The sequence below is a fragment of the Haliotis rubra genome, unplaced genomic scaffold, assembly GCF_003918875.1.
Source record: "Haliotis rubra isolate DU_JTF1 unplaced genomic scaffold, ASM391887v1 Scf185, whole genome shotgun sequence".
In the NCBI taxonomy this organism is placed as follows: domain Eukaryota; kingdom Metazoa; phylum Mollusca; class Gastropoda; order Lepetellida; family Haliotidae; genus Haliotis; species Haliotis rubra.
Genome location: NW_025765836.1, coordinates 637957 through 663744, shown reverse-complemented (window position 1 = coordinate 663744; position 25788 = coordinate 637957). Strand labels below are relative to the sequence as shown.

The 25788-nt window shown below is 37.5% G+C and overlaps 1 protein-coding gene across 1 annotated transcript in view; it reads right to left on the bottom strand.

Moving 5' to 3' along the window:
- Positions 1–22584, bottom strand: part of LOC124273850 (kinesin-like protein KIF28P) — a 53847-nt gene extending 31263 nt beyond the window's left edge. Inside the window, 6 exon segments of the mRNA XM_046709162.1 lie at positions 13776–13887; positions 15119–15230; positions 16175–16254; positions 16955–17087; positions 17809–18012; positions 22379–22584. Coding sequence (XP_046565118.1) covers positions 13776–13887; positions 15119–15230; positions 16175–16254; positions 16955–17087; positions 17809–18012; positions 22379–22423 — 686 coding nt within the window. The 5' untranslated portion in view covers positions 22424–22584.
- Between the last annotated feature and the right edge of the window lie 3204 nt (positions 22585–25788).

Here is a 25788-nt window from a genome sequence, read left to right as displayed (position 1 = left end):
TTGGGATCTCTATCACAGATTGTGTTGATGATAGGGATCTCTATCACAGATTGTGTTGATGATAGGGATCTCTATCACAGATTGTGATGATGATAGGGATCTCTATCACAGATTGTGTTGATGATAGGGATCTCTATCACAGATTGTGTTGATGATAGGGATCTCTATCACAGATTGTGTTGATGATAGGGATCTCTATCACAGATTGTGTTGATGATAGGGATCTCTATCACAGATTGTGTTGATGATAGGGATCTCTATCACGGATTGTGTTGATGATAGGGATCTCTATCACAGACTGTGTTGATGATAGGGATCTAATGATAAGGATTTCTATGAAAGTAAGGAATCAGTTAGTCCAAGAAGCTTAACAAGAAAACGATCAATGAATGTTTCTTGAAATGTCAAAAAAGGGCATATATTTACTGAACTATTAGCGTCAATCTTAGTCAATATTTGTAAATATACTCCCCATGAAAATACTCAGAACTCAAACCAAACATTGACATAGACGGTAGCAGGGTATCTTGTCACTGTCCTTGAACCTTATTTGTATGTTGAAGGGTTACCTACGTAACAATGTCCCTCCCCTAGATACCAGAGACAAAGACTTCCCTGACATGTACGTCATGCATGTCTTATAGCAGCTGGCGACATGTTAACATTGCCCAACCAGCCTCATACACCATGTGACGGGCTGCATTCAGTAACTCAACCTGATTGACAAGTTGACCTCGTGTACAGGTAACTCAGTAATGGTAAAAGGTGAGACAGTATTGATATTCTCATCAAGTGTCCTTGCTGTTCTGCTATCATTAATTCATTCAGAATGGAACAATTCCTGAACAGCACGATGATCACCACACAACATGTTTGTTATGAAGATTGCTGCTGAGCTGTTAAATGAGGCACACTAAAAACACCCAAAGTGAGATTGTCACACTGCCATTAACTGTAAATCCCTGGGGCAGTGGGGCTGGAAAATGTGATTGTGAGCCTAGTAAAACTAATGTCAAACACACGTCTTCCCCTACCCACCCCAACCCCCACACAAACATTCCTGGATCGCCCCTCAACACTATAGGTGAAAATAGAATCCATTAAAATGAGGGGAAACATTTACTTTCTGGATTCAAAGTGTTAAGGAAAAAATCACCCAAAATCCAACTTTCTGATGTCACACATAAAGAGAGAGTGAGTGAGTGAGTGTGAGTATGGTTTTACTCCGCTTTTAGCAATATTCCAGCAATATCATGACAGGGGACATCAGAATGGGTTGCACACATTGTACCCATGTGGGGAATCAAACTCAGTTCTTCAGCGTGACATTGCTTTAACCACTAGGCTACCCCACCGCCCCCACACATTAAGAAGTCAAGTAACTGGTATTGCCTCATCTCCACCATTTGCTATCACAAAGAATTCTGCCAAAGTGGGCTGTAGAATTTACAGGTCCCTCCATCATTTCTCATTGGTTACAAATCAAAAACAATTATAAACCCATGTTCTGTTTCAACCTTAATAAACCAGAGGATATTTTGCAGGGAATAAAGTTACAGTTTCTGAAACAATATTAAAAAGTCGGAGAAATAATATACACCACTGAAACTTTGTGTTCACAACACAAAAATTATGTATGTTCACTCCAAATCTGACAAGATCACTTCAAACACTACACACGGACACATTTTGGGGGGTCAACTCAATATTTTTCCCACTTTTCTACCAAGATCAACACAAACATTTGTAAATATACAAATAAAATATCTGGAAAACATCAGTTATGTATACTGTTGAATATTAAAAGTGGACTCTGAATAAAGATTCAAGCACCAAAATGAATTGGCAGCTGTTTTGTCAGAAATTGCATTCAATCCCTATCCATTATCGTCGCTAGTTTATTTGTTAAATGAACATATTGGTAGAGAGCTGGTGGGAGTTTTATCTAGTCTTTGCAATGTAATGCTGTTATGGGATGCCCCATTCCAAAAATGGACCTCAAATGCTATAGCATTTTTCAAACGTGTTGCTTTGAATCAAATTGATTTTTCACCCACTTATCTATCATGAATTATGCATTTGAAGTGTCTGCAGCACAGTCTGGGATTGGACATTTACAATGATAAGTATCGAAGTGAAATAGCAAATAAAAGACATCGCCAGCGGCCAACATACTGTTTATTCCTCTAGAAAAACCATGCCAGAACAAGTGTTTCATCTCAAAATGGAAAATCTTAACAGTGCTCCACATAAAACCATTATCGATGCCTCTCTGGTTGTTGTGGCAGCTGCTTCTGAGCCAGGAATTCACTGGTCATTCTGAACATGCATCAAGTAAATCTGACTACACTGACTGACTGACTGAGTTTAGTTTTACGCCGCTTTTAGCAATATTCCAGCAATATCACGGCTGGGGACACCAGAAATGGGCTTAACACATTGTGCCCATGTGGGGAATCGAACCCGGGTCTCCGGCGTGACAAGCCAACGCTTTAACCACTAGGCTACCCCACCGCCCCTAAATCTGACTACATGTACTTTAGGTCATCATACAAACTTATAGATAAGTACAGTTACATATAATTAAGAGATATTTTGTTCATCTAAAAAGAGTCATTAAAATACCATCACAACAAAATTATTCAAGCACAAAAATTAACCTCGATTCTCAATACACCTAAAATTATATCAAATTAAAGGTATCATGATGTACACTTAATGGTAAAAGAGTGTATTACACACCATACAACCTTAACTCATTGTTAATCTAAGGAAGAATAAATGGATTTATAACCCAGATTCTCCTGAACCCTTAACAGCATCAAGGGACAAGTAAATATGTTCATACAATCCTGAAAGAAGCCTGTTAACTCTGTCACAGTGTAAAAAAGCCCTGGCATTCACACAGCAGTGTACCGTGCCCTTCAGTCAACATTCAGAATGAGGACCCTCTGTAATGCTATAGTGTGCAAGCCAGCCACAATACAAACCTTGCCTTGACTGATCCAAATATTTATATGGTTGCATGGTATCAACTATTGTACAATACACATGACCTTTTAGGACAAATGGCTTGTTATCGGCTTATCTGTGTACTCTTTATGTGCAGTGTTCAAGGCACCTAAGCATGAATGCTATTTGCTGCATTAGCCCATAACCTTCTTTAATCTATAACCATGTGCACACAGGTTTAATCTACCACCCCCATGCTTGTATTGTTGATAAGAAGAAGTAAACATGCCACTGAATGGATGTTGTTGTGTACATCATTGTTTACAGGTCATTATGAGTAAGGGAACATATAGAGACTTTATACCGATATACAGTAAATACCAGTGGGCGAACTATTATGATAAGGGTCTTGGGTCCAAGTGATGGTTCCAGTGAAACACCTTATCTAACTGGCGTGCTGGTCTGCTTGGGGGAATTAACTCAGCAAAAGAGTCCGAAGTCACAAGAAGCTAATCACAATTTTATTTACAAGAACGGAGTAACATGGGGTGGCCACAGAGAGTCGGTACAACCCTCTGGGCTGAGGGCTAGAGCTGACCTGTGTTGGGAGTCTAAACCCTACTCATGGACAAATGAAGATAGAGATATTTTATCTACAATTAAAACAATAAAGAGATTATGATTGGTTGACTGATACAAAAAATGGCTGTAACCTACATTAGCCTATCAAATACAGAATATACTAAATGGGGTGGGTCCTTCAATGACCAGACAGGGCAATCACTCTTAATCCTTGTTAATCCTAGTTTAACTGGCACTAATCTCGATGGCACTTTTACTGGATGCTTGGATGCTTACCCTGGGCTAGATCTCAATGAGCCTAATCTGATGTGTCAATTACAGGTGCTTGGATTACAATAGATGCATTTAATCGTCTGGTCATAACTCTGAATTACTGAAAGGGTTGCTAACAGCTTGAGTCCTCAATACCTTTAGGCTAGGATTTTATCTTGGATATCTGTGAAATTGTGTAGCCGTAATTTATACCTTTTTCAATAGTATGTCTGTGAGATGAGTTTTACAACTTTTGACTGGAGTCTTTCTCTAAGCTATTACTAATATTCTATATTTATATTTTCCTAATATCTGAATCCTAATATATCGCTTGTAGTGGTAATAATGAATAATGAATTTTGTATGAATTATTATCCCATGATAGAACCCTATGGGGTTTCTGGGGGTAGACTTTTTAATATCTGAAGCCAGACCAATTTTATTTCTTGTTTTACAGATCCGCCATTCATATTTTGTCAAGAATAAGAACAAAAATAAAAATTTATTTTCCCCACGCTAAAAATATAATCCTAATTTTTTTATTGGCCAAAAATGTTAACTTGTATGTGCATTGTCTACCATCACAACATGTTGATTTGGTTGTTAAAGCATTATTAATAACAATGTACATATCCTGTTTATGATATTTTGGAGAGGTCTGTAGATCCTACATTAATAAACGACTACTGTGACTCAGAGCTGGGAGTATGACAAAAGAGTAACTGACTGACAAACAACTGCCACTACCATTACATAAACATAGGATAGGAAGGTCTTGTGTCCCATTATTGCAATAAACAGGGTCACTGGTTTGGTATAGTTGTAAAAAAAAATAATTTTCAATTATGGGGTATAAACGTAAAAACGCCTGTGTACACACTCTGCATAAATCCACACATGAAATACCAGCGTATCCAAGTTCGCCCCGATAACACACACTCATTGAGTTCACCAAAGTTGTAAATGTCTGAGGCCTGCACATCACTACAAACTTTCTCCCATCATATAGCTGACAGGCCACGTCATCCGTCACCATGTCATCCGTTTGATTAAATGTGTGCATATATATGAATATAAATATGAATTGTGATTGTAATGTACCCTTACATACGCCTGTGTGTATATATATGTACTTATTGTTATGCATATGTTTCAGGGAGTTTGTTCTGACTTTAACTCCTCAAATAAATGCTCGAAACTCAAACCAACCCGACCTGTGTGTCATTATTGAACATATATAACTGGAATACTGTTCAAAGTGGCATTAAAGGTCACATGCAACCAACAAAACAAACATTATTAAAACACAATTATTACTTATTCATGACATATAATATACACTGCTGATTATGAAAAATCAAATAAACAAAATTATAAACGTACAATCGTAAATCAAAAGTGCAATATTTTGTACTTGGGTTTACTTCCCTCTAAATGAAGCAAAGCCTACTCCGAGTATTCACCGCCAGCGAAGGTTTTCTGTCTTGAAATGTCGCTTCCAAGCTGTGCGAACCTATTCACTGCGCATGCGCCATTAGCGCAGTGTAGCGCAGTGCAGCACAGCTGTTGAAACCACTTTTCACCCCAGCTGGGGTGGTGAATTGTTTGAACTCTTATTTTGAGTGTGTGTGTGTGGGGGTCGTGCATGTTGTAATCACATAATTTTTCAATTTTATAAGTTGAATTAGCATTTTTGATAATTTGTTACTGTAAATCGATACCGAAAGGTAACTCATTAACTCACTACAAAGTATACTCGCTAGTTTTTACATTTAAACCTCCATTCCCATATATAACAAGAAGACAAAGTCATCAATATCCCCCGCAATGGCAAAATACTCTTCATGATTATGTCTACGAGTTATGATTATGTCAAATATTTAGGTGTGTATATAGAAAAGTGGAAGGCGAGTATTGAAAGGTTTTTAAAGTTCTGCTCCAGAAAGGAGCACTATCACCAATTTCAGTCTATGTCAAACTTGTTGCCATGGAAATGCCAAAAATATTTTATTCAGATATCCAAAACTACCAAAAGGCACCAGTACACCACCAGATCTATGTATGTACCAAGTTTGGTGAAGAAACATTGAACGGTTTTAGAGTTCTGCTCCGGAAAAGTGCACTACCACTAATTTCTGTTTTAGTCAAACTTGTTGCCATGGAAATGCCAAAAATATTTTATTCAGAATTCCAAAACTACCAAAAGGCACCAGTACACCACCAGATCTATCTATGTGCCAAGTTTGGTGAAGAAATAGTGAACAGTTTTAGAGTTCTGCTCCGGAAAAGACAAATGTGCATGGACGGATTTGACGGACACACGACTGCGACGCATGCACGACACGCTAAAAACTAAGCAGCGTTGCGGGAGATAAAAAGGTCATTATTCTTCTATCAACCAACCAGTATAGAACTCTCAGATGAACTATTTTATAAACAACAATATCTGGGAGCATGAGGATAGTCAGTGCTCTTAACAGCAACCAACTGGTAGATACCTGTACACTTCAAGGTCAAAGGTTAAGAAGGCCATAACAATCCTGGATGTATCAATACATCAGGCGACCAGCAACAAATAGAGCACGAACTGCCTGGAAGCTATTTGCAACTATTACTGTATTTAATTTTCATGCAGAACTAAGCCATTATTAATAAATCATACCATTGATTTCCATGGCATTATTTCAGGTCAGTTTGTACTGGTTTAAATACACCTGCACTGTGAAGACTGCATACTGGTTGAACCTGGGCTTGTAGAGTGGAACGGGAGCAGTACTTATTCAATACGAACATACATGCCTTCCCAGCAAAACAAACAATAACAAATGGTTCCCATGGCTGGTCTGAGAAACAGCGTTGCCAACAGACACTAATCAATGGTGGATTACGCAATTTCCATACACTGAAATCGGCAGTCGTCTTTGACAAACATGAGTTATCAAAAGCAACATCATATTTTTTATGTCTGAATATGGTATTTGGATTCAGTTTATGTGGGACATTGATGGCTCGACTCGTTTTAGAGATATATATGACTAGGGTGAATATTGGAACCAGCTGTAACACTGGAATAGGTAGAAACAACACTAATGTAATACAGATACAACTGTTGGAATACTATTGTTATATAGATGCCACACTATTGCCATACAAGTACAGCTATTGCAATACTATTGTTATATAGATGCCACACTATTGCCATACAGGTACAGCTATTGCAATACTATTGTAATATAGATGCCACACTATTGCCATACAAGTACAGCTATTGCAATACTATTGTGCCACACTATTATATAGATGCCATAGATACTATTGCCATACAGGTACAGCTATTGCAATACTATTGTAATATAGATGCCACACTATTGCCATACAGGTACAGCTATTGCAATACTATTGTTATATAGATGCCACACTATTGCCATACAAGTACAGCTATTGCAATACTATTGTAATATAGATGCCACACTATTGCCATACAGGTACAGCTATTGCAATACTATTGTAATATAGATGCCACACTATTGCCATACAAGTACAGCTATTGCAATACTATTGTAATATAGATGCCACACTATTGCCATACAGGTACAGCTATTGCAATACTATTGTAATATAGATGCCACACTATTGCCATACATACAGATGCAGCTATTGCAATACTATTGTAATATAGATGCCACACTATTGCCATACAAGTACAGCTATTGCAATACTATTGTAATATAGATGCCACACTATTGCCATACAGGTACAGCTATTGCAATACTATTGTAATATAGATGCCACACTATTGCCATACAGGTACAGCTATTGCAATACTATTGTAATATAGATGCAATACTATTGCAACATTATTATCACAATGGTACAAGTTAGAACTATTGCAATACTTTTGTCAATACAGGTTACAGCTATTGCAAAACTATTTATATAGTTGACTACTGCAATACAGATACAGCTATTAACTACTGTTGTGTAACGTAAGTATAACTAATAATACAGATACAACTATTGCAGTATTATTGTAACATAGTTGTAACTACATGTATTGCAATATATAGATACAGCCCTTGCAGTATTATTGTAATATAGGTGTCACTATTGTGATATGTTGTAGTAGAGGTATAACTGTCACAAGACTATTGTAACAGCATGGTGAGCACCTGATATATGCAGAATGATTTGAGTATTAGGGAAAAAAATACATTTTCAATATGGCTGACAAGGATGCCAGTTGTAATATAACTTGCTATTTCTTGTTGCTGCTTAAATCAGTGTTAGCAATATCCCAGCCATAGTATGTGAATAATCAAGACTCTAAACAAACCATCAATTTATATTTTTGAACATCTGTTGAAAAAGAATCAGAAATACTTTCAAAGAAGCATCCCTTCAAACTTTCAGCATCATGGGCCTTGAGGTTTAGAAGCCAAGTTCAAACCAAAAGAAATCTTAAATGTAGTTCTAGTCTGCTTTGTCACCCTTCAACAAGATATTTTGAAAGTCTGTAAACCAAGAATAAATATATTCCTCTTGGACCTACAAATGCTTTTAAAGATTGAGCAAATGTAGACTGCAATGCAAAAATGCCAGATAATCAGGCCCATACTACCGAGGTTCAATAATAAATTCTTGGTCTAAGAAGTAGCATTCTCTTGAAACGAGATCTGAATTAGCGTTCTATAGAAAGCACCTCTGACATATTACTGTATTTAAAACATTCTCATGTATTTCCCCCCTCTTTTCACTTAGAAAGGGTAACAGTAAACTTGGCATGCCATTAATCCAGGCTGGAATCACATCCTTGCTGATTATGACTGTTACTGGATCCAGGGGCATTGATTATTGCCACAGTAAAGAAAGCATTATTACCAGACACAGATGGTGGAACACAATCTCCTTGGAAAATCAATGACACATTACAAAATGTCTGTCTGTATTTGTTACAGACCCACCAGGGGGGTTATATAAAGTATCAATTCCCTTATGTGTGTTAATGATAATAATGCTTACTAGCATGTCATAACAGAAAACTTTTGAGACAGTCCCCATGGTGTTGTATCCTCGTCCGTTTCATAATTAGATCTGTGCATAAACATTAAGAGTGACAAAAGCTCTCCAGTAGACTGTATGACAAGAAGCCTGACTTCAACTTTCTAACAATCAACTTTCCATTCGTGTTCCAGCAGCTCCAGGTTTTTTGTGTCTACATTAAAACCTTTGAGGAAGCACAATCAAGTGACTCTACAATGGTTTCAAAGATTGTCAAATCACATTTGAATCTAAACAACTGGACATTGGTACAGTGTGGGTAGCCTTCAAAAACACTGGACTGGTTCAAGCGTTGGCTTATTTCCCACCCCTGTAAGAAATATGACTTCAAGAACTTTCCATTCGATCGTTCCAGCAGCTCCAGGTTTTTGTGTCTACATTTTTAAAACCTTTGAGGATGTAATCAAGTGTATTCCTTCTACAATGGTTTCAAAGATTGTCATATGACATTTGCTCTAAACTTATTTGATAAAGGTTACATTGAAGGCCTCAGTAAAGCTTTTAAAACATTTTATGTTAAACTGCATCATGCATGCCAATAACTTGCCATCATGTATTTTCTGAAAGTCTATGTCTTGCTATGTCAAGAAAAGTTCAGTTTAAGTACTGTTGCCTACTAAATCTTTTGCGAACAAAATGCAATGATGAAATTTAAAACCCCAACGTGTCTGGCGCCTTCATCTAGTAAACATCCAACCCAAAGCTTTTTTCATATTGTGCAGAAGCATGTGCTTTGGATGTGCATTCCAGTATGCTTGAGTAGGACTGCCTGTTTGGACAAAAAAAATTATAAATTGATACACACCACCTTGGATTGAGATGGTGCTTTGATCATATGTTTAGCTATTGTGTACTGTATACTACATGGCTCCAGATGGTGCATTCGAAACACAAGATTATGTCCATTGGGATATAGAATAGTGTATATCACGTACTCCTGATCATGTGCGTGCTCCTGATCATGAAAAATTATCTGGAGCCCTGTATACTACATAACAACTTTTGCTGCTTTTATTTACTTTTATGTTTTAAATTTGTTTTGACTTACTGATATACATGTATAACTTTACATCATTTCCAGGCTTCTAATCAAAAGATTTCAGCACACAATCTCAAACATTGTACAATTGTTAAATAATAAGCCTACTAAATGAAATCAGATGTCACATATAAGCAATCCAAGATACTGTCAAGGATGGTCTCTAAAAGTCCAAAGCATAGAATACCTGATCAGATTAATCAATACATACGCTTCATCCCTATGAATAAGAATAGACCCATCTATTGATCATCCTGGTTCGGCTTGCTGGGTATAGTCAAAGGGAAGATTTGAAGCTGAAAGCTTTACTGTAGAAATGTCAATAGTAAATTGATGTACGCTTGACAGACAATGCCACACCATCTAATTAGTTTCTCTTATCTGCTAATTACTTTTCTCATTTAATAAGGCCACACAAGAAGAACTGTCATTTGATCAGATAAGCATTGGTTCCATTTTGACTTGGAAATTGAAACATTAAATCCAATTATTGTATTCCTATCTGGTTGTAGATCAACAATTAGCCACATGGCAAAAAGTGCAAGTCACCCTTGACCTACTAGCAATATAAACAGATATCTTAATAATTTTTTATAAGGAAATGATTTAATTAGTAATAATTATGATGGTGTTTACAGTGTTTAGACCATGTATTCTATCTTACGCTTATAAAAGTTCTTAAAAAGTGGTGTAACTGAATATATTTGTATACTTAAATAAAGTAACACAGATGAATCACCTTTGTGTCTAAAAGAATAAATGTTACAGCTGTTTAAAACCTGCTTACTCTCCAAAATTAACCAGGAATCATGTCTTTAAAAAAAAGGGGTTTCACTCCAGTTACTTAATGAGAGAGTATACCTTGCATTTTCATTAGTTTGAAATAAAAAATTCTTTTTGTGTGTATAACTTTAAACATTGATCTTTAAACAGTGGGATTACAAATGAGTGGTATTTACAGGCGTCGTCGTTTCATTACAGAGTCTAACAAAGCAATCGTAACAGTCCAGAACTGTGTGGCAGGTGTATTTTAGTGTAAATATATTATTTTAATCATATTATTATTCTCTCCTTTTAGCTATATTATTTCTAGGCAGTTTAAGGTTTAAGCTTTAGAGCTTCGGGCCTCTCTCACTAATTGCCCAAGCCATGATGCTTCTTGGCTGATTGGTCTCACTAACTCCATGCACAATTTCACTCATTCTGCACTGACTCTTTGCCATGTGAAGACAGCTTGGACAGACACATAGTGTGCCATTAAGGTTAGTATTTATTTAATTAAAGTAATATTGCATTTCATCCTTGCATCCATTTCAACTCTATTATAAGTAATTTTTTGTTTAAAAATACTTCATGCAATATATTGCAATACATATCGCAATACATGCATCGCAATATATCACAATATGAAAATTCTCTGCAATACCCAGAATACATCAGAAACTGACAGCTATACATGAGAAACTGATGGGTATACATGAGAAACTGATGGCTATATGGCTATACATCAGAAACTGACAGCTATACATCAGAAACTGATAGCTATACATCAGAAACTGATGGCTATACATCAGAACAGATAGTTGCTATTACTGACAGCCTGACTACAGCTAATGGTATTACAACCATACCACATGTCATTATACCTCATCAGCAATGCTGTACGTCAGTGGACAATATGCTCACATGGTTACACAGACACTGGTACTGGTAACTATCACAATACTTTTCTGGCTACCAGAAATTGAGATACAGAGAAAGACACATAATCAAGTAATTTAATGTGTCCAAGATATTTTATGGATTAAACTTCTTTATAATTTCCCTCACGACGTTTTGAGACCATTCCAGGTCCCTTCATCAGGTGAACTGACGAAACGTTGTGAGGGAAATTATAAAGAAGTTTAATCCATAAAATATCTTGGACATCAATGTACAACTGTTAAATGCCACTGAAAGACATAATTTAATGTGGTTCTAAACACAGCATCTATGCCGAACTATCTTGCAATGGTTCATCTTCCTTCTGCCATGATTTGCCTTGCAATTCTATGCATCCCAATATCAGTCCAAAGCTACACACATATAGCACTGAGTGATCACTCTGATAAACCATGTCCTGATTTATTTAGCACACAAACTACATGGTATGCCTAAATGGACATACCCAGACATACTGCAGTGTGGGTGTAAATATTCTATCTCATGCACACTGACTCATGTATATGCATGACCCTGGCAATGTGTGACATTCAAACAGAATCATTTAATGGGGGCTGTGATGGTTTGTATGGACATGTAAAACATTCATTTCTAATCTGGAACTGGTGATGAGATTCATTACTTTAGGTAATCACTGGAATGGACGTGGAATGGAATTAGACCAGAGAGTTTTGTTGGTCATCCACAACTCTACATGGTTTAGTTTTGCCGCTTTTAGCAATATTCCAGCAATATCATGGCGGGGGACACTGGAAATGGGCTTCACACATTGTACAAGTGTATGAAATAAGCCAAAAACCCAACCAGACATCAGGGCTGGTAACTTCAAAATGTTACCAGCCCAAAACGGATTTAACCAGACCAGACTCCAAGATATAGTGATTTTACTCAGATGTATGGAACATCTGAAACCAGACCATCAGGCTGGCTAGCTGTACTTTAGACCGTCCATCAGATATCTAACCCATTTCGGGCGGTCGGACAGGCTTTATTTCATACACTGATTGTACCCATGGGGGGAATTGAACCTGGGTCTTTAGTGTGATGAGCAAATGCTTTAACCTCTAGGCAACCCCACCGCCCCTAGAGAGACAGACAGACTGACAGAGACAAAGAGTGAGAGAGGCACAGAGAAAGACAGAGACAGAGAAAGAGAGACACAGTGTGTGTCTGTGTGTGAGAGTGAGAGAGGCACAGAGAAAGACAGAGACAGAAAGAGAGTGTGTGACAGAAAGAGAGGAGAGTGGAGGGAGAGGGAGAGAGAGAGAGAGAGGAGAGGGAAAAAGAGGGGAGGGACTGAGACAAAAAGTGAGAGGTGAGGAGGCACAGAGAAAGACAGACAGAGAAAGAGAGAGTGAGAGGGAGAGAGGCAGACAGATAGACTGAGAGAGACAAAGAGTGAGAGAGGCACAGAGAAAGACAGAGACAGAGAGAGAGAGAGAGGGACAGTGTGAGAAGGGAGAGGGAGGGAGGAGAGAGAAAGGGAGGGAGGGAGAGAGACAAAGAGTGAGAGAGGCACAGAGAAAGACGGAGACAGAAAGAGACAGAGTGTGTGTGTGTGAGAGAGAGAGACAGTGAGAGAGGAGAGAGACGGAGACAGAGAGAGAGACACAGAGAGAGGGAGGGAGAGACAAAGAGAAAGAGAGGCACAGAGAAAGACGGAGACAGAAGAGAGACACAGTGTGTGAGAGAGAGAGAGTGGGAGGGAGGGAAGGAGGTGAGAGAGAGAGAGGGACAGGCAGACAGAAAGAGACAAAGAGTGAGAGAGGCACAGAGAAAGACAGACACAGAGAGACAGAGTAACACAGTGAGAGATAGTGGAATCCAATACAGAGAATATGCACACATCCTTTTGACAGTCCAAAATGTTGAGACAAGTGATTCGGTTCTTATAATTAACTTGATGATGCTAATTGTTCCATTAATCTATAAAATAGAAGGAAATAAAATAAAATGAAACCAATATATGTCCTTCAGCCAAGCATCTATAAAGGCCATATGGCCTTACCGACAACAAGAGTGTCACAATCTACTCTTATGGATATGTAGAGTGACTGAGAATGAGCTACCCCTCGTGTAAGTGTGATGTACATCAGCTACCTTCTGGTGGCGTTTGTGTGAGACATATTTCCAAGCTGACAATGAGATAAGTATGAGAAGAATCAGCTACCTGCTGGTAGCGTTCATGTTGGTGGCTGCAACGGTCCTGTTGGTCGTACCATCCTCCATTCTCTGTTCGATCTCAGCATAGCTGTTGACTGGCACCACCCTCAGACCATCAGCTGACAACAGGAAGTGTACAGTATCATTTAACTGTCTATCTCTACGTACAGTAGCCGCCATATAGCTGGAATATTGCTGAGTGTGGTGTAAAACTTAACTCACTCACCATGTACAGTAAACTGCATCAGCTGACAAACAAAAATGTAAACTTACAATAAAAACTTTTTATAGACTGTTTTTTGCCCCATATACACTTCATAAATATTACTTTGACTGGAGATTGTTTTTTTGTTTTTTTTCCCTCCTGCCATTAGGTTTTCTGAGGGCAAAATCTTTAAAACATGAAATAACTTGGTCTGGCCGACCTTTAGTTTACTGTATATCAAAGTACATTTGCTTATGAGACAACTTGTCTAACTTTAAGTTTGGAAGCTTGCTACATTTCTAGGGTAAGCATATATACCCCATATACATGTTGACTGGGATCCTCCTGTTTTGGATTGTGGAGTAATCGAAGCTCATCATTATAACCATATCTGTATTGTTGAGGTTAGGGGACCCTATATTGTGTGATGCCAATAATAGATACCATGAGAACCCATGAAGATCCGGGTTAGAATTGATCTTCAGTAACCATGCTTGTCGTAAGAGGTGACTAACGGGATCGGGTGGTCAGGCTTGCTGACTTGGTTGACATATGTCATCGTATCCCAGTTGCGTACATCGACGCTCATGATGTTGATCACTGGATTGCCTGGTCCAGTCTTGATTATTTAAGCCATTTAGCTGGGATATTGCTGAGTGTGGCATAAAACTAAACTCACTCACTCACTCCAATATCACGCTCATATGACGACGTGCATGCATGTGTATGTGTGGCTGCTTGTACTAGCCCACACTTAAGCTGGTTTCATAGTGCTAGCTCACAGTTTAGCAGTTTAGCATGAATATCCCATGCAGTCACATTATACTCTGAGCCGACCAGTCCTTGTTGTATCCATTAAAACGAGCACCAGGCAGGGACCAACAAGTACCATATTTTAACGTCTCTTTGTATGACGCGGTTGGGGATCGAATCCGCGACCTTCCGCTCTATGAGCAGAGGCGTTCATTTATTTTCAGAAAAAACGATTGTCATAGTTTTACTTTAAAAAACTCCCAGAATGTGTAAAAGAAAATCATGATATAAGATCAACCTATATCAAAACATGGACATTACACTAGATTATTGTTTAAGGTGGACCATGTCATGTGGTGTGGAACAATCTTGACTTTCAACATCATACTGACCATAAAATCCCATCTTGGGATGCTGTCGGACACGCAATCCACTTTTCTTGGATCTGGAATCTAGCAAGTCTCGCACTTGCTCATTGTAGATCTCCAACATGCTGAAGTTCACCTGGAGCGAGATCATCCATACATGATCAGACATATCATCACATCAAAGTTACACACTCTTCTGACCATAGGGCGTCTTATGACGGGAATACAGGTATCGTTAAGGTTTACATTACAATACTGTAGTGTTGCATTGGTGCGCAACATATGCAAATACTTAAAAATGTGTTCAAGTCAGTGCCTCAATGAACAGACATGTTGGCATGGTTGTGGGGTATGGTTACAGAGATAAAAATACAAAATTTTGTAAATCATTTTTTGACATTGTAATAAAATACAAAATTTTGTAAATCACGTGATAAAAGGATTTGCCATACTTCTGCATACTCTCTTTAATTATTATCTTCCCCTTAAACTCTTCAAGTATTTACTTGGACATGTATATGTTTTACACAAATATTTGTGTGAACATTCTGTACACATACATTTCTGTACACATTTATGATCGAGTGTACAGTCTGTACACATATATTGGTGTGAACATTATGTACACTTTAAATTTGTGTACATTCTTTACACATTTACCTCTGTGTTCATGCTTTACCCATTTACTTTTTTACACACTTTTTAATCATTCACTTTTGTGTACACTCTGTTAGCATTCATTTACTTCTGTATACAACCTTTACACATTTACTCCTGCATACAGCTTTACGTATTTCTATCATTTTAATGTTTTCTTACTATTTCTGAATACAAATCTTTCATATTAAATTTTACTGACCTCCCTCAAAGGCTATTGATCTGTAGTGTCCCTATGCAGCTAAATCAGATCTTGTCTCACTCACTTACCTTACCATTTCCTTCTATAAATATTCTTTAAACACTTTCTTCTGCAAATACGTTTTAAGTATTTACTTGATCTGACATTGTTTAACTGTTTACCACAGCAATAATCTTTAAACAATCCCTCATCACATGTTATTTGTTTCTGTTATGTCGTACCTCATATTCCGTTTTCTCCCCTGCCGCCTTCTTCTCATCAATGCCCTGGAACATCTTCTCACAGAACAGTGGCACCACACCTGAAGCCAAGAGATGGAAGGACTTATCTTTGGTATGATTGCAGGAATTTATTTACACCTAGTTTGATGCAAATATTCAGTCCTAGGTTTGCAGGAAATGTCATAAAAAAATTCCAAAATGCAATTGTATATAAATATATATGGTATATTTTACTCTTGGCATTGTGACATACTGAGAGAAACAAATAAAGGATCACAGGAAAATTCAAGCTATCCTTTATTTTCCAGTTTTCATCACCAGCTTTGAATAGCTCTGTGGGAGGAAATCTGAGAATAAATAAAGGAACACTGTCATCAAGTGGTGTTCCCTTATTTGTTTCCCTCATATATATAACAGAGATGTCTGAGAATAACATGGATTGATTATCCACAGAAACAGGCGCCACTGGAAGTGAATGCCAAGGTAATGTTGATCACATGTTAATGAAAAGGGTAAGCAAGTATAAACCAAGAGTTGATAGTTTATGGCCTCATATTAATGAAGTAATGAAATGTGAGATGTGTTATAATTTTATGTTTCCATGTCTAACAGAGTCTGATTGGTCAGGCAGGGAATGCTTTTCTCTCAGTGGCCACCTGGTATCATCCCTATTAAATACTTATTACACAAATTTAAGACATAGTTGGACATGTCTCGTGGGCTTTGCTTCTGGCAGAAATTTGTTGTGATTATGGAAAGGATTTTGGCAGTTATAATTACCTTTGTTGATGCCATAGCCAACGATGGACCAACTCTTTCCTGAGCCTGTCTGTCCATACGCAAACAATGTAGAGTTATAACCTTCCCATGCATTCTTCAACACACCAAGACCCAAGTCTTCAAACACACGTTTCTGAAAAATAAAAGACAACATGAACTTGAAGTTCATATTCCCTTTCAAATGGTAACTTAGGCCTCTGCCAAAGTCAATTTGAAATTCATCAATATTTATTTTAATGTCTTATAAATTTAGATTATGAAATGTACTATGTGCTGTTCAAATAGAATGCTTACCTTAAGAAATCTGACTTTCTAAAAAATACATTTTGAAATTACATATACTTCTTATTCATAGTCATCATTAATATATTCATGTTTAGTTAATTCTTTCAAACTTCCAATTCTACTCTATATATAACCAAAATATACACAATTCTGCTAGAACTTCTGGCCTTTGGTATCTGACCATCTTGAATTAAAAATTTAATTGCTGAAACAGACATTTTTCACTGTGAGAGAGATTTGAGCTTCCAAGAAAAGCAAACATCCCATCTTCCGCCTGACGTACAGTACATGTGTATAGACAACAGATCAGCTCACCTCCAACAATAGGTCTCCTATATCTCACCCGCTCTGCAAACTTCCGACATGTCCTATCAATTATTAACAAAACCCTGATGCTCTTTCTCTCTAGAACACCATATCTCCATCAACAAATGCAGGCACACCTAGTCTGCTGTCTCACTGCTTCCTCTTTTTCTCCAGTTAACAGCCTTACAAAAACATATTCCCAGTGCCATACTAAAACCTCCATTTCCCATAGAAGATGGTGACATTGCCAACATTTGACCTACCTGGTCAGCAAATATCTTGCCATGAGGATGGCTGGCATCCGGGCCATAATAGCCATTAGCGTCTTCCTTGGAACCGTCATGTGACCAGTAGCTGTAGTCGAAGTTGAATTTCTTTTCTTCGTTGTTGCTAGGATCTGTGATGATTGTAGTGGGACCGTTCATCCCAACAATACACGTGGCATTGCGCTCACGCTCACGTTTATTGTAAACAGTGTTAAGGAAACTATTTTGTAAATGTGTGAAATACGTTGGTGAACTTAGGTTGTTTAAAACTTTACAACTGATATCAAACAATAAGAATGTGATAAATAAAATAATGATAATAACAACATCAATGATAATAATAACTATAGTAGTAGTAGTAGTAGTAGTAGTAGTAGTAGTAGTAGTAGTAGTAGTAGTAGTAGTAGTAGTACTGACTGACTGAGTTTAGTTTTACACCGCTTTTAGCAATATTCCAGCAACATCACGGCTGGGGACACCAGAAATGGGCTTCACACATTGTACCCATGTCAGGATTCGAACCCGGGTCTTCAGTGTCAAGAGCGGACGCTTTAACCACTAGGCTACCCCACCGCCCCAGTAGTAGTAGTAGTAGTACATTCTACTTAAAATTTATTTGCAGCAGCAGAAGTGGTAATTTTTACAGAAACAAGCAAGTAGATATAAATGAAAAAGGTACGGAACCTGTGGCAAATGAACAATTGTTTCACTGGAAGCTACTGCACTACAGTAAGGTGTGAACCGAAAAACAAATGTTTTGGTACAGGTGCAGGTACTTTGTGACAGACTAAGGCCAGATGATATGAACATTACTATTCCTCAGCCCACAGTGGAATAAACAGTCCTATATCACACCAGTTGCATGTCTGTACTTCACTCACTGCTTCAAAACAGGCATTTTTTATGGAAAGAGGAGATGAAAAAATGATCCATTTTTCTAAATCCAAGGCCCCCTTTTAATGTCTAATGGTCAAGACCTTATTTTCCATGAGTACCATATCACCAGCCTGACACATTTCAAAGATTTTTCTGTTATCAATCTCATTGAAAATCTCAATTTGCTTCCAGGAATGAGGAAATGACCCAGCCCGATAAGAAAATGTACACATGAAAATTCCCATGATGGCTGGAATTCTTATTCAATATTTCAGTGAGACATTTTCACTTCCACACATACATTAGAAATATTAAGTAAATGAGAAGGTCAACATGAATATCTATAGCTACATACTATATACTTCTGCTGTCATGAATAATTTGACTGTCAGCTGAATCCTTTGTCTTTAAACAAAGTATGCTGGTCACATGAAGGAATCTGACTTTCAGTAGCACTAATGTATTATTTTAACTTTAGAGTTAACATGGCCATGTTGTATATTCCACAACACAACTGGTAAAATATGCTTGTGGCTTATTCTTTTGTGAAAAGGCCAGACCAATTTTATTTCTTGTTTTACGGATCCATCGGTCGTATTTTTTTCAAGAATAAGAAAAAAGATAAAAATAAATTTTCCCTGCTAAAAGATACAATCCCAATGTAAGGATATTTCGGAGCGAGACTTCGTCTATGCAAGGCAGATTGTTGGACTCTAAAACACTGGTATCTGTTCTCAGAGACTTTAAACTGAATTTTCTAACAATATTTGTGTTAGAAATCAGTGCTTCGAGCACCTCAGCAAGTGTGAACTTGAAAAACAATGCCTTTGAGAAAATCATATGGGGTTTTGCTTTCACTGGCTTTCACTTCTTTTTAGGACAAAAATCCATAAAACAAGAAATATAATTGGTCTGGCCTAACTGAGATTTCACAGTGAAATAACCTTGAAAAATATATATCAGCTCTAAAGAAACGTAGCTAATTTTATTTTATATAGGCATGACCTTTTAGTAGTTGTTAAAGGAGGCACTCAACAATATTCCAGTTTCATGACAGCCAACTCTAAATAATGAAGTCTGGATCAACATCATGAGCTTCTATCTATACTGTTTGGACATGATAACATACAATAACATGTGATAACAGCAAGGCTGATCATCTTTCATCCTAGGCATCTATGAGTAGCTGCAGATCATTTCTAACCTTTTATATCCATGAAGATCCGGGTTAGAATTGGTCTTCTGTAACCCATGCTTTTTTGTAAGAGGCAATTAATGGGATCGGGTAGTCAGGCTCGCTGAATTGGTTTACACATGTCATCGTATCCCAATTGCGTAGAATAAAGCTCATGCTGTTGATCACTCAATTGTCTGGTCCAGTATATTTACACACCGCTGCCATATTGCTGGAAAATTGCTGAGGTCAGTGTTAAACAACCAACCAACCAAGCAATATAACCTTCTAATTCTAAGTTTTGTCAAGCTGGAAACCTTTTTAATAAAAAGGATTCACTTAAAAAAATTGTTTGTTCTAACAATCAGATCACAGTGTGTGTTCAAGTTCAGAAATTTTAATCAGTTTCACTGTTCTCTTTTTCTGAATAAAGAAAACAATGAAATTCCTCAGGAGTATCTTAAAAAACAGTTCTAGTCTAACTGGGGCGGTGGGGTAGCCTAATGGTTAAAGCGTTGGCTCGCAACGCCGAAGACCCGGGTTCGAATCCCCACATGGGTACAATGTGTGAAGCCCATTTCTGGTGTCCCCCGCCGTGATGTTGCTGGAATATTGCTAAAAGCGGCGTAAAACCAAACTCAGTCAGTCAGTCTAGTCTAACTATCAAACTGCCGTCATGTATTTTTAATTACATAAATGATACCCTTGGGGACAATTTTGATATCTGGCACAATCTGATACAATATAAAAGCAATTCTTTGAAGAGTTCATATAATTTTTTCACAAAAAAAGGCCATATTTTATAAAAATTTATACTACCCATCATAATGACACACATTTTTCTGTAATTGCCAATTCTGAATCCTTCTAAGAAGCATTTATCTCTGAAAATGTATGTAGGTTAACATGTGTATGTGTGTCTATGTCCTTGTGTATATACTTATCATATAGGTGTAGGTTTTAGGGTAGGAGACATCTGACTCATTGACTAAGTTTGGAGTAACTTCCCTTTGATAGCCACAAGTCACTTTTGCAATGACAGACTGCATCAAAGGCAACTGCAGAGAGTGAGTTGGCAGTAGTAATATTGTCTAATATTATTACACCACTGTCTAAGATAAAAGTGTCACTATCTGACATATCACTTCCTAACTTTATATACAATAATGTGAACATTCTATTGGAAAACTTGCATTCAGAATATGTTTCTTAGATGAAAAGATGTTTTCGACAGAATTTAAGCACAATGTTATATGATAAAGAGGTTATCACACATATGTGTTCAATGATAGTAAATAATCTGAATTAGGAATATACACTGTATGTATCTTGACATGGCTCCCAAAATACAAAGTTTGTTCTTTATAAAGGATATCTACATTCCGAAACCACTCACATGATAACATCCATGTGTGTACAAGCATGAAGTGTTCATATATGCATATTATGTGTTCTCTTCCAAACATGATTAAAAATGTCTGTTTTTCATGTAAATCTACTTTGTAAATATTTCAACATCAGAATAAATGCAGGAAGTGGGTCATCTTAGCTGGATAACTTTTGACCAATCCCACTAATTATATATATCAATCAAAAAATGTTTATAACAGAACAAACCATTTATATATGACCCCTGGAAGGATGTTTAGAATACTTTATTTATCCCACCAATTTGAGGATTTGGGTGAGTTAATCTACCAATCTGTCATGTATAAGTGAATACTATGCATTTCTGGTGTTACAAAGGGACCACCCTTTCAAATGAACATTTAAATCAGAGAATATGTTTATCTATCCTTAGTTCAGGTTATATAACATTTTCCTTTTCCCCAATACAACACTAAAACCTCAATCAGGTCCCACTAACAGTTTTTTTAGTTAAAACCTTATTCAAAATGCAGTTTTAAATATTCCCTGGAATATTCTTTTTAAAAAAAAAAAAAAACTCCCAAGAATATTCATGCTAGTCCCTGCCTGGGGCTGACCTGCTTCATCATTCATGCCCTAGATAAAACATGCACTGTTTGTTTGAAATTAAATCTTTCTGTAGTACCATTACAAATTGTAAGTTGGTTGTTCAGTCTCAAAAAATCAATATTTCTTTTTCATTGGAAATACATTCCGTTCTCTGATATACAAATACACTTGCTATATAATTCAAAAGGCGTAACACTGATATATACACATTAATGCATATGACATCAGCTGCTGATAGTAACATTCTAACTGAACATTTCTAAAAGTGCTAGGCATTGTATGAATTCTATAGTCCTGCTTAACTATGCGATCAGTTCACATTTCCAACAAGCATATAGTTCTTTCAAATAATTATAGCGTCAGGTAACACAAATTATGTTTTTTTACGCATATTTCGCTAGTTCCTAAAAACACAAGCAGAATCATACAAATAAACCATTATGGTGGGAATTTTTTATCCTACCTCGTAAACATGTACATAGGCATTGAAGTGACAGTTCGGCTTAGGCGATATTGTACGCTATACGCTGATAAGGATATAAATGGCCTCACACGAACGGCGACTTTCACGTTTTCTTCCGACATGGTGGATCTAGTGCTTGCTCGCTGTAAATTAACCTTTCTAAACTGTCTTGTACATATCCGAGACTCCCGAACCCCGATGATATCCCTCCGATGTCCAAGCCGTCATATAAGTCCTTTCCATATCCAAGAGGTGTTTATATGCGTTGCTATGGGCAGAATCAATGGAGTGTGAGAGCCCTTTCAGCGACGGATCCGCCGACCCGCTACACGCGCTCGATGGAGCATTTGTGTCGAAACGAAATATGATCTTTACTGTTGAGAAAATATCTAAATCGATGTAGGGTCATTAAGTAAAACAATAATTTTGTTCAATTTAAACTTAGGTTGTAATGAATTGTGTTGTTCGAACTAAACCGACTATTGTTTAATTATGTATTGGGCAATGTTATTCTCGGTTGTGGAAACGCTGGTTGTATTGTAAACAGAAGGCCATTACTACAGTGAAATAAACTCTAAGCATATAATAGCGGAGATAGCGTTATATTTAAATTGATCGCTGACGCACGATTGCGAAGGGCTAATGTTGATTTGTGATGATTTTATGCAAGGTAATCACCACTTCATGATTGACAGTATTACAGCACGAACCGTTAACTGTTGTATTTTTAATATCTAAATTACAGGAAATTGTTACATCGGAAACAGTTTTTCTGGGTATCATAACACAATTGTACTTCAAACATAAATTGTTGACGCAATTAAGATAATATACCGCATGCCTGTATTTCACAAAGGGATGTGTCTGCCAAATCGTTTTGATTGAACGTAGTGTGTGTTTTCGTCCATGCATATCTGTTGTTACAGCAAATATTCGGTGTCTAACCAATCATCTATGTACAGGGATACGGATTATCTGTGTGAATGGTGTAAGCTCTGAGACTTTGGCGAGGTAATCCGTATTTATCGATTAGCTTAATCTGAATATTACTCATTGACATTTTAGAGAAAAAAAATGAAATGTCAAACATAGTGTTCAGACGTCATATGATCAATGTTTGACATCAGGAAAATGGATGACGTCATGCATATTGTATGCTTTCCAAACAATGGAGCACTGTTACGTATAATGGTTCGTTTGACCAATAAGCATCGAGGATGGCATGAAGTGCACGTGCACATATCGGAGAGCTTTTACACACGGGCATTCAAACATTCCGGTAACATAAAATACGGGAGCAGATTAAAAATAGTCGAAAAATAAATGACAAGTTTGGTTTGGCTGCTTAACGCCGCACTCCGCAATATTCCAGCTGTATGGTGGCGGTTTGTAAATAATAGAGTCTGGACCAGACAGTCCTGTGATCAACAGCATGAGCATCGATCTACGTCTCAGCGAATTTTATCTTAATTTATGTAAATAAATAAGTAAATAAGCAAGCTGCATGTTGCGGTAAATCAGTGAAGTATGTGCAGGGATAACTACGTACAGGTGTGGAATTACCAAGTGTAAAAGGCTCTTCCACTGGTATTATCCTAAATCTGGTCTAATTACATGTATATAAGTTCTGTCCATTTGGTGTATTAGAATCCCCTGAACGGTGTGTTATCGACGCACCTGGTTTTCATCCGATCCGTTTTGTGAAAAAAGGGTTTCCGTGCTCATAACATCGCACACTGTCTTGTCGACCCTGCCACAAGTATCAACTAGACTTGATATTTGTGGAGAGTCTGGAATTAAACATCAGAAATAAGAAACCAGTTCAAAAGCGTTCTGCAGAGTCCCCATTTGCGTGAGATTTAAAATGCGAGAAGACAAATGAGGCGAGTCGCCTCATGCCTACTTGAACGACAGTATAATATCGTTAGCATTGTCGTATTATGGATATGGCCACGTGTAGCTAATAATGACTTCCTTGACGTATAAATTATAGAATTATGTAAATTTAAAGAATACTCTCCAATGAAAAATAATAAAACTGCACGACACATATTATCATGACATTGCCTGGTTTGAAACGCGTATACGGGTATTAAGAGCATATCGTATTGTACTGCTTTTAGTGAGCGAGTTTAGTTTAACGCCTCATTCCAGCTATATGGCGGCGGTCTGTAATCAAGTCTGGACCAGACAATCCAGTGATCAAAAAAAGGCATGGGCATCGATCTGCGCAATTGGGAACCGATGACGTGTCAACCAAGTCAGCGAGCCTGACAACCCGATCCCGTTAGTCGCCTCTTACAAGCATGGGTTACTGAAGATCAATATTCTAACCCGGACCTTCACAGGTAGTACTGCTTTTAGTAAATTATACGCGTCATCAGCCTTCATAGATGTATAGGAAGCAATGTATATGTGTATGCCCACACCAGCTCTATCCATTATCTGATCGGCATTCTGCAGGTATATTAACTGGTCTGTTCGATGTGGATAACTGAAGAATCTACATCGGAACGTCGCATATGCATTAAGCACGAGGTGTTATCCGTTAAGTTGTATTCGTCGGTTTTAGTCCTGATCGATGGTGCAAGAATTGATTCTGAACATCGTGTACAATGACGCATTTGTAACTTGTGACGGCATAAGATTATACAGCAAGACAATTTGTAATGTCTGGGATTGTACTATTTTACGACTGCTTCAGTAGATACAAGCAATCGGTTTTTTTCTGCATGTTGCGTGGAAATCCTGTAATCACAGCAATAACGATAACCTTCTGCAAATCACAGAAGCGCAGGTATAATGCCAACAAATCTGGAAACATCTTGGGGCTAATACTGATATTTATTTCAGGGCAACCAGAGTTAACTAAAAAATCTTTGAAGGGCATTTAGAGGAATGCATAAGAAAAGAAAGATTTATGGAGGTCAACTTCTTTATTGTGAATAACATGGAGTGTATCCTTGCTCCTTCATCAGGCGATCGCTGCCATTCACCTGATGAAGGAGCAAGCATAATCTAACCTCACGTTATTCACAATAAAGTAGTTGACATCCACAAATCTTGCTTTTCCCAGAGTTGGCTAGCTGCAGAGCTTACAATGCAGAAGCTAACATTGGCCTCACCCAATAGTGTAGATTTTGTTTAACACTACACTTAACAATATTCCAGCGGTCTTTGTAAATAATCGGTCTGAACCAGGCAATCCATTGATCAACCCAATAAGCATTGATCACGCGTTCGGGATATAATGACGTGATCCTGTTAGTGGCCTCCTACAAGCATGGGTTGAAGACCAATTCTAACCCCGATCTCCACAGGTAGTGTATGAACATTGTATCGGGTGATAACCCTCTAAACTGTTGGCATCACATATAGAACACTGCTGTCAAGACAGATGTCACAAGCAGCCACAGTGTACAAGAGTGGAAACATAGATACATAAATCAACATTTTCGTTTTATGTCAAAGATCACCAACACATTTG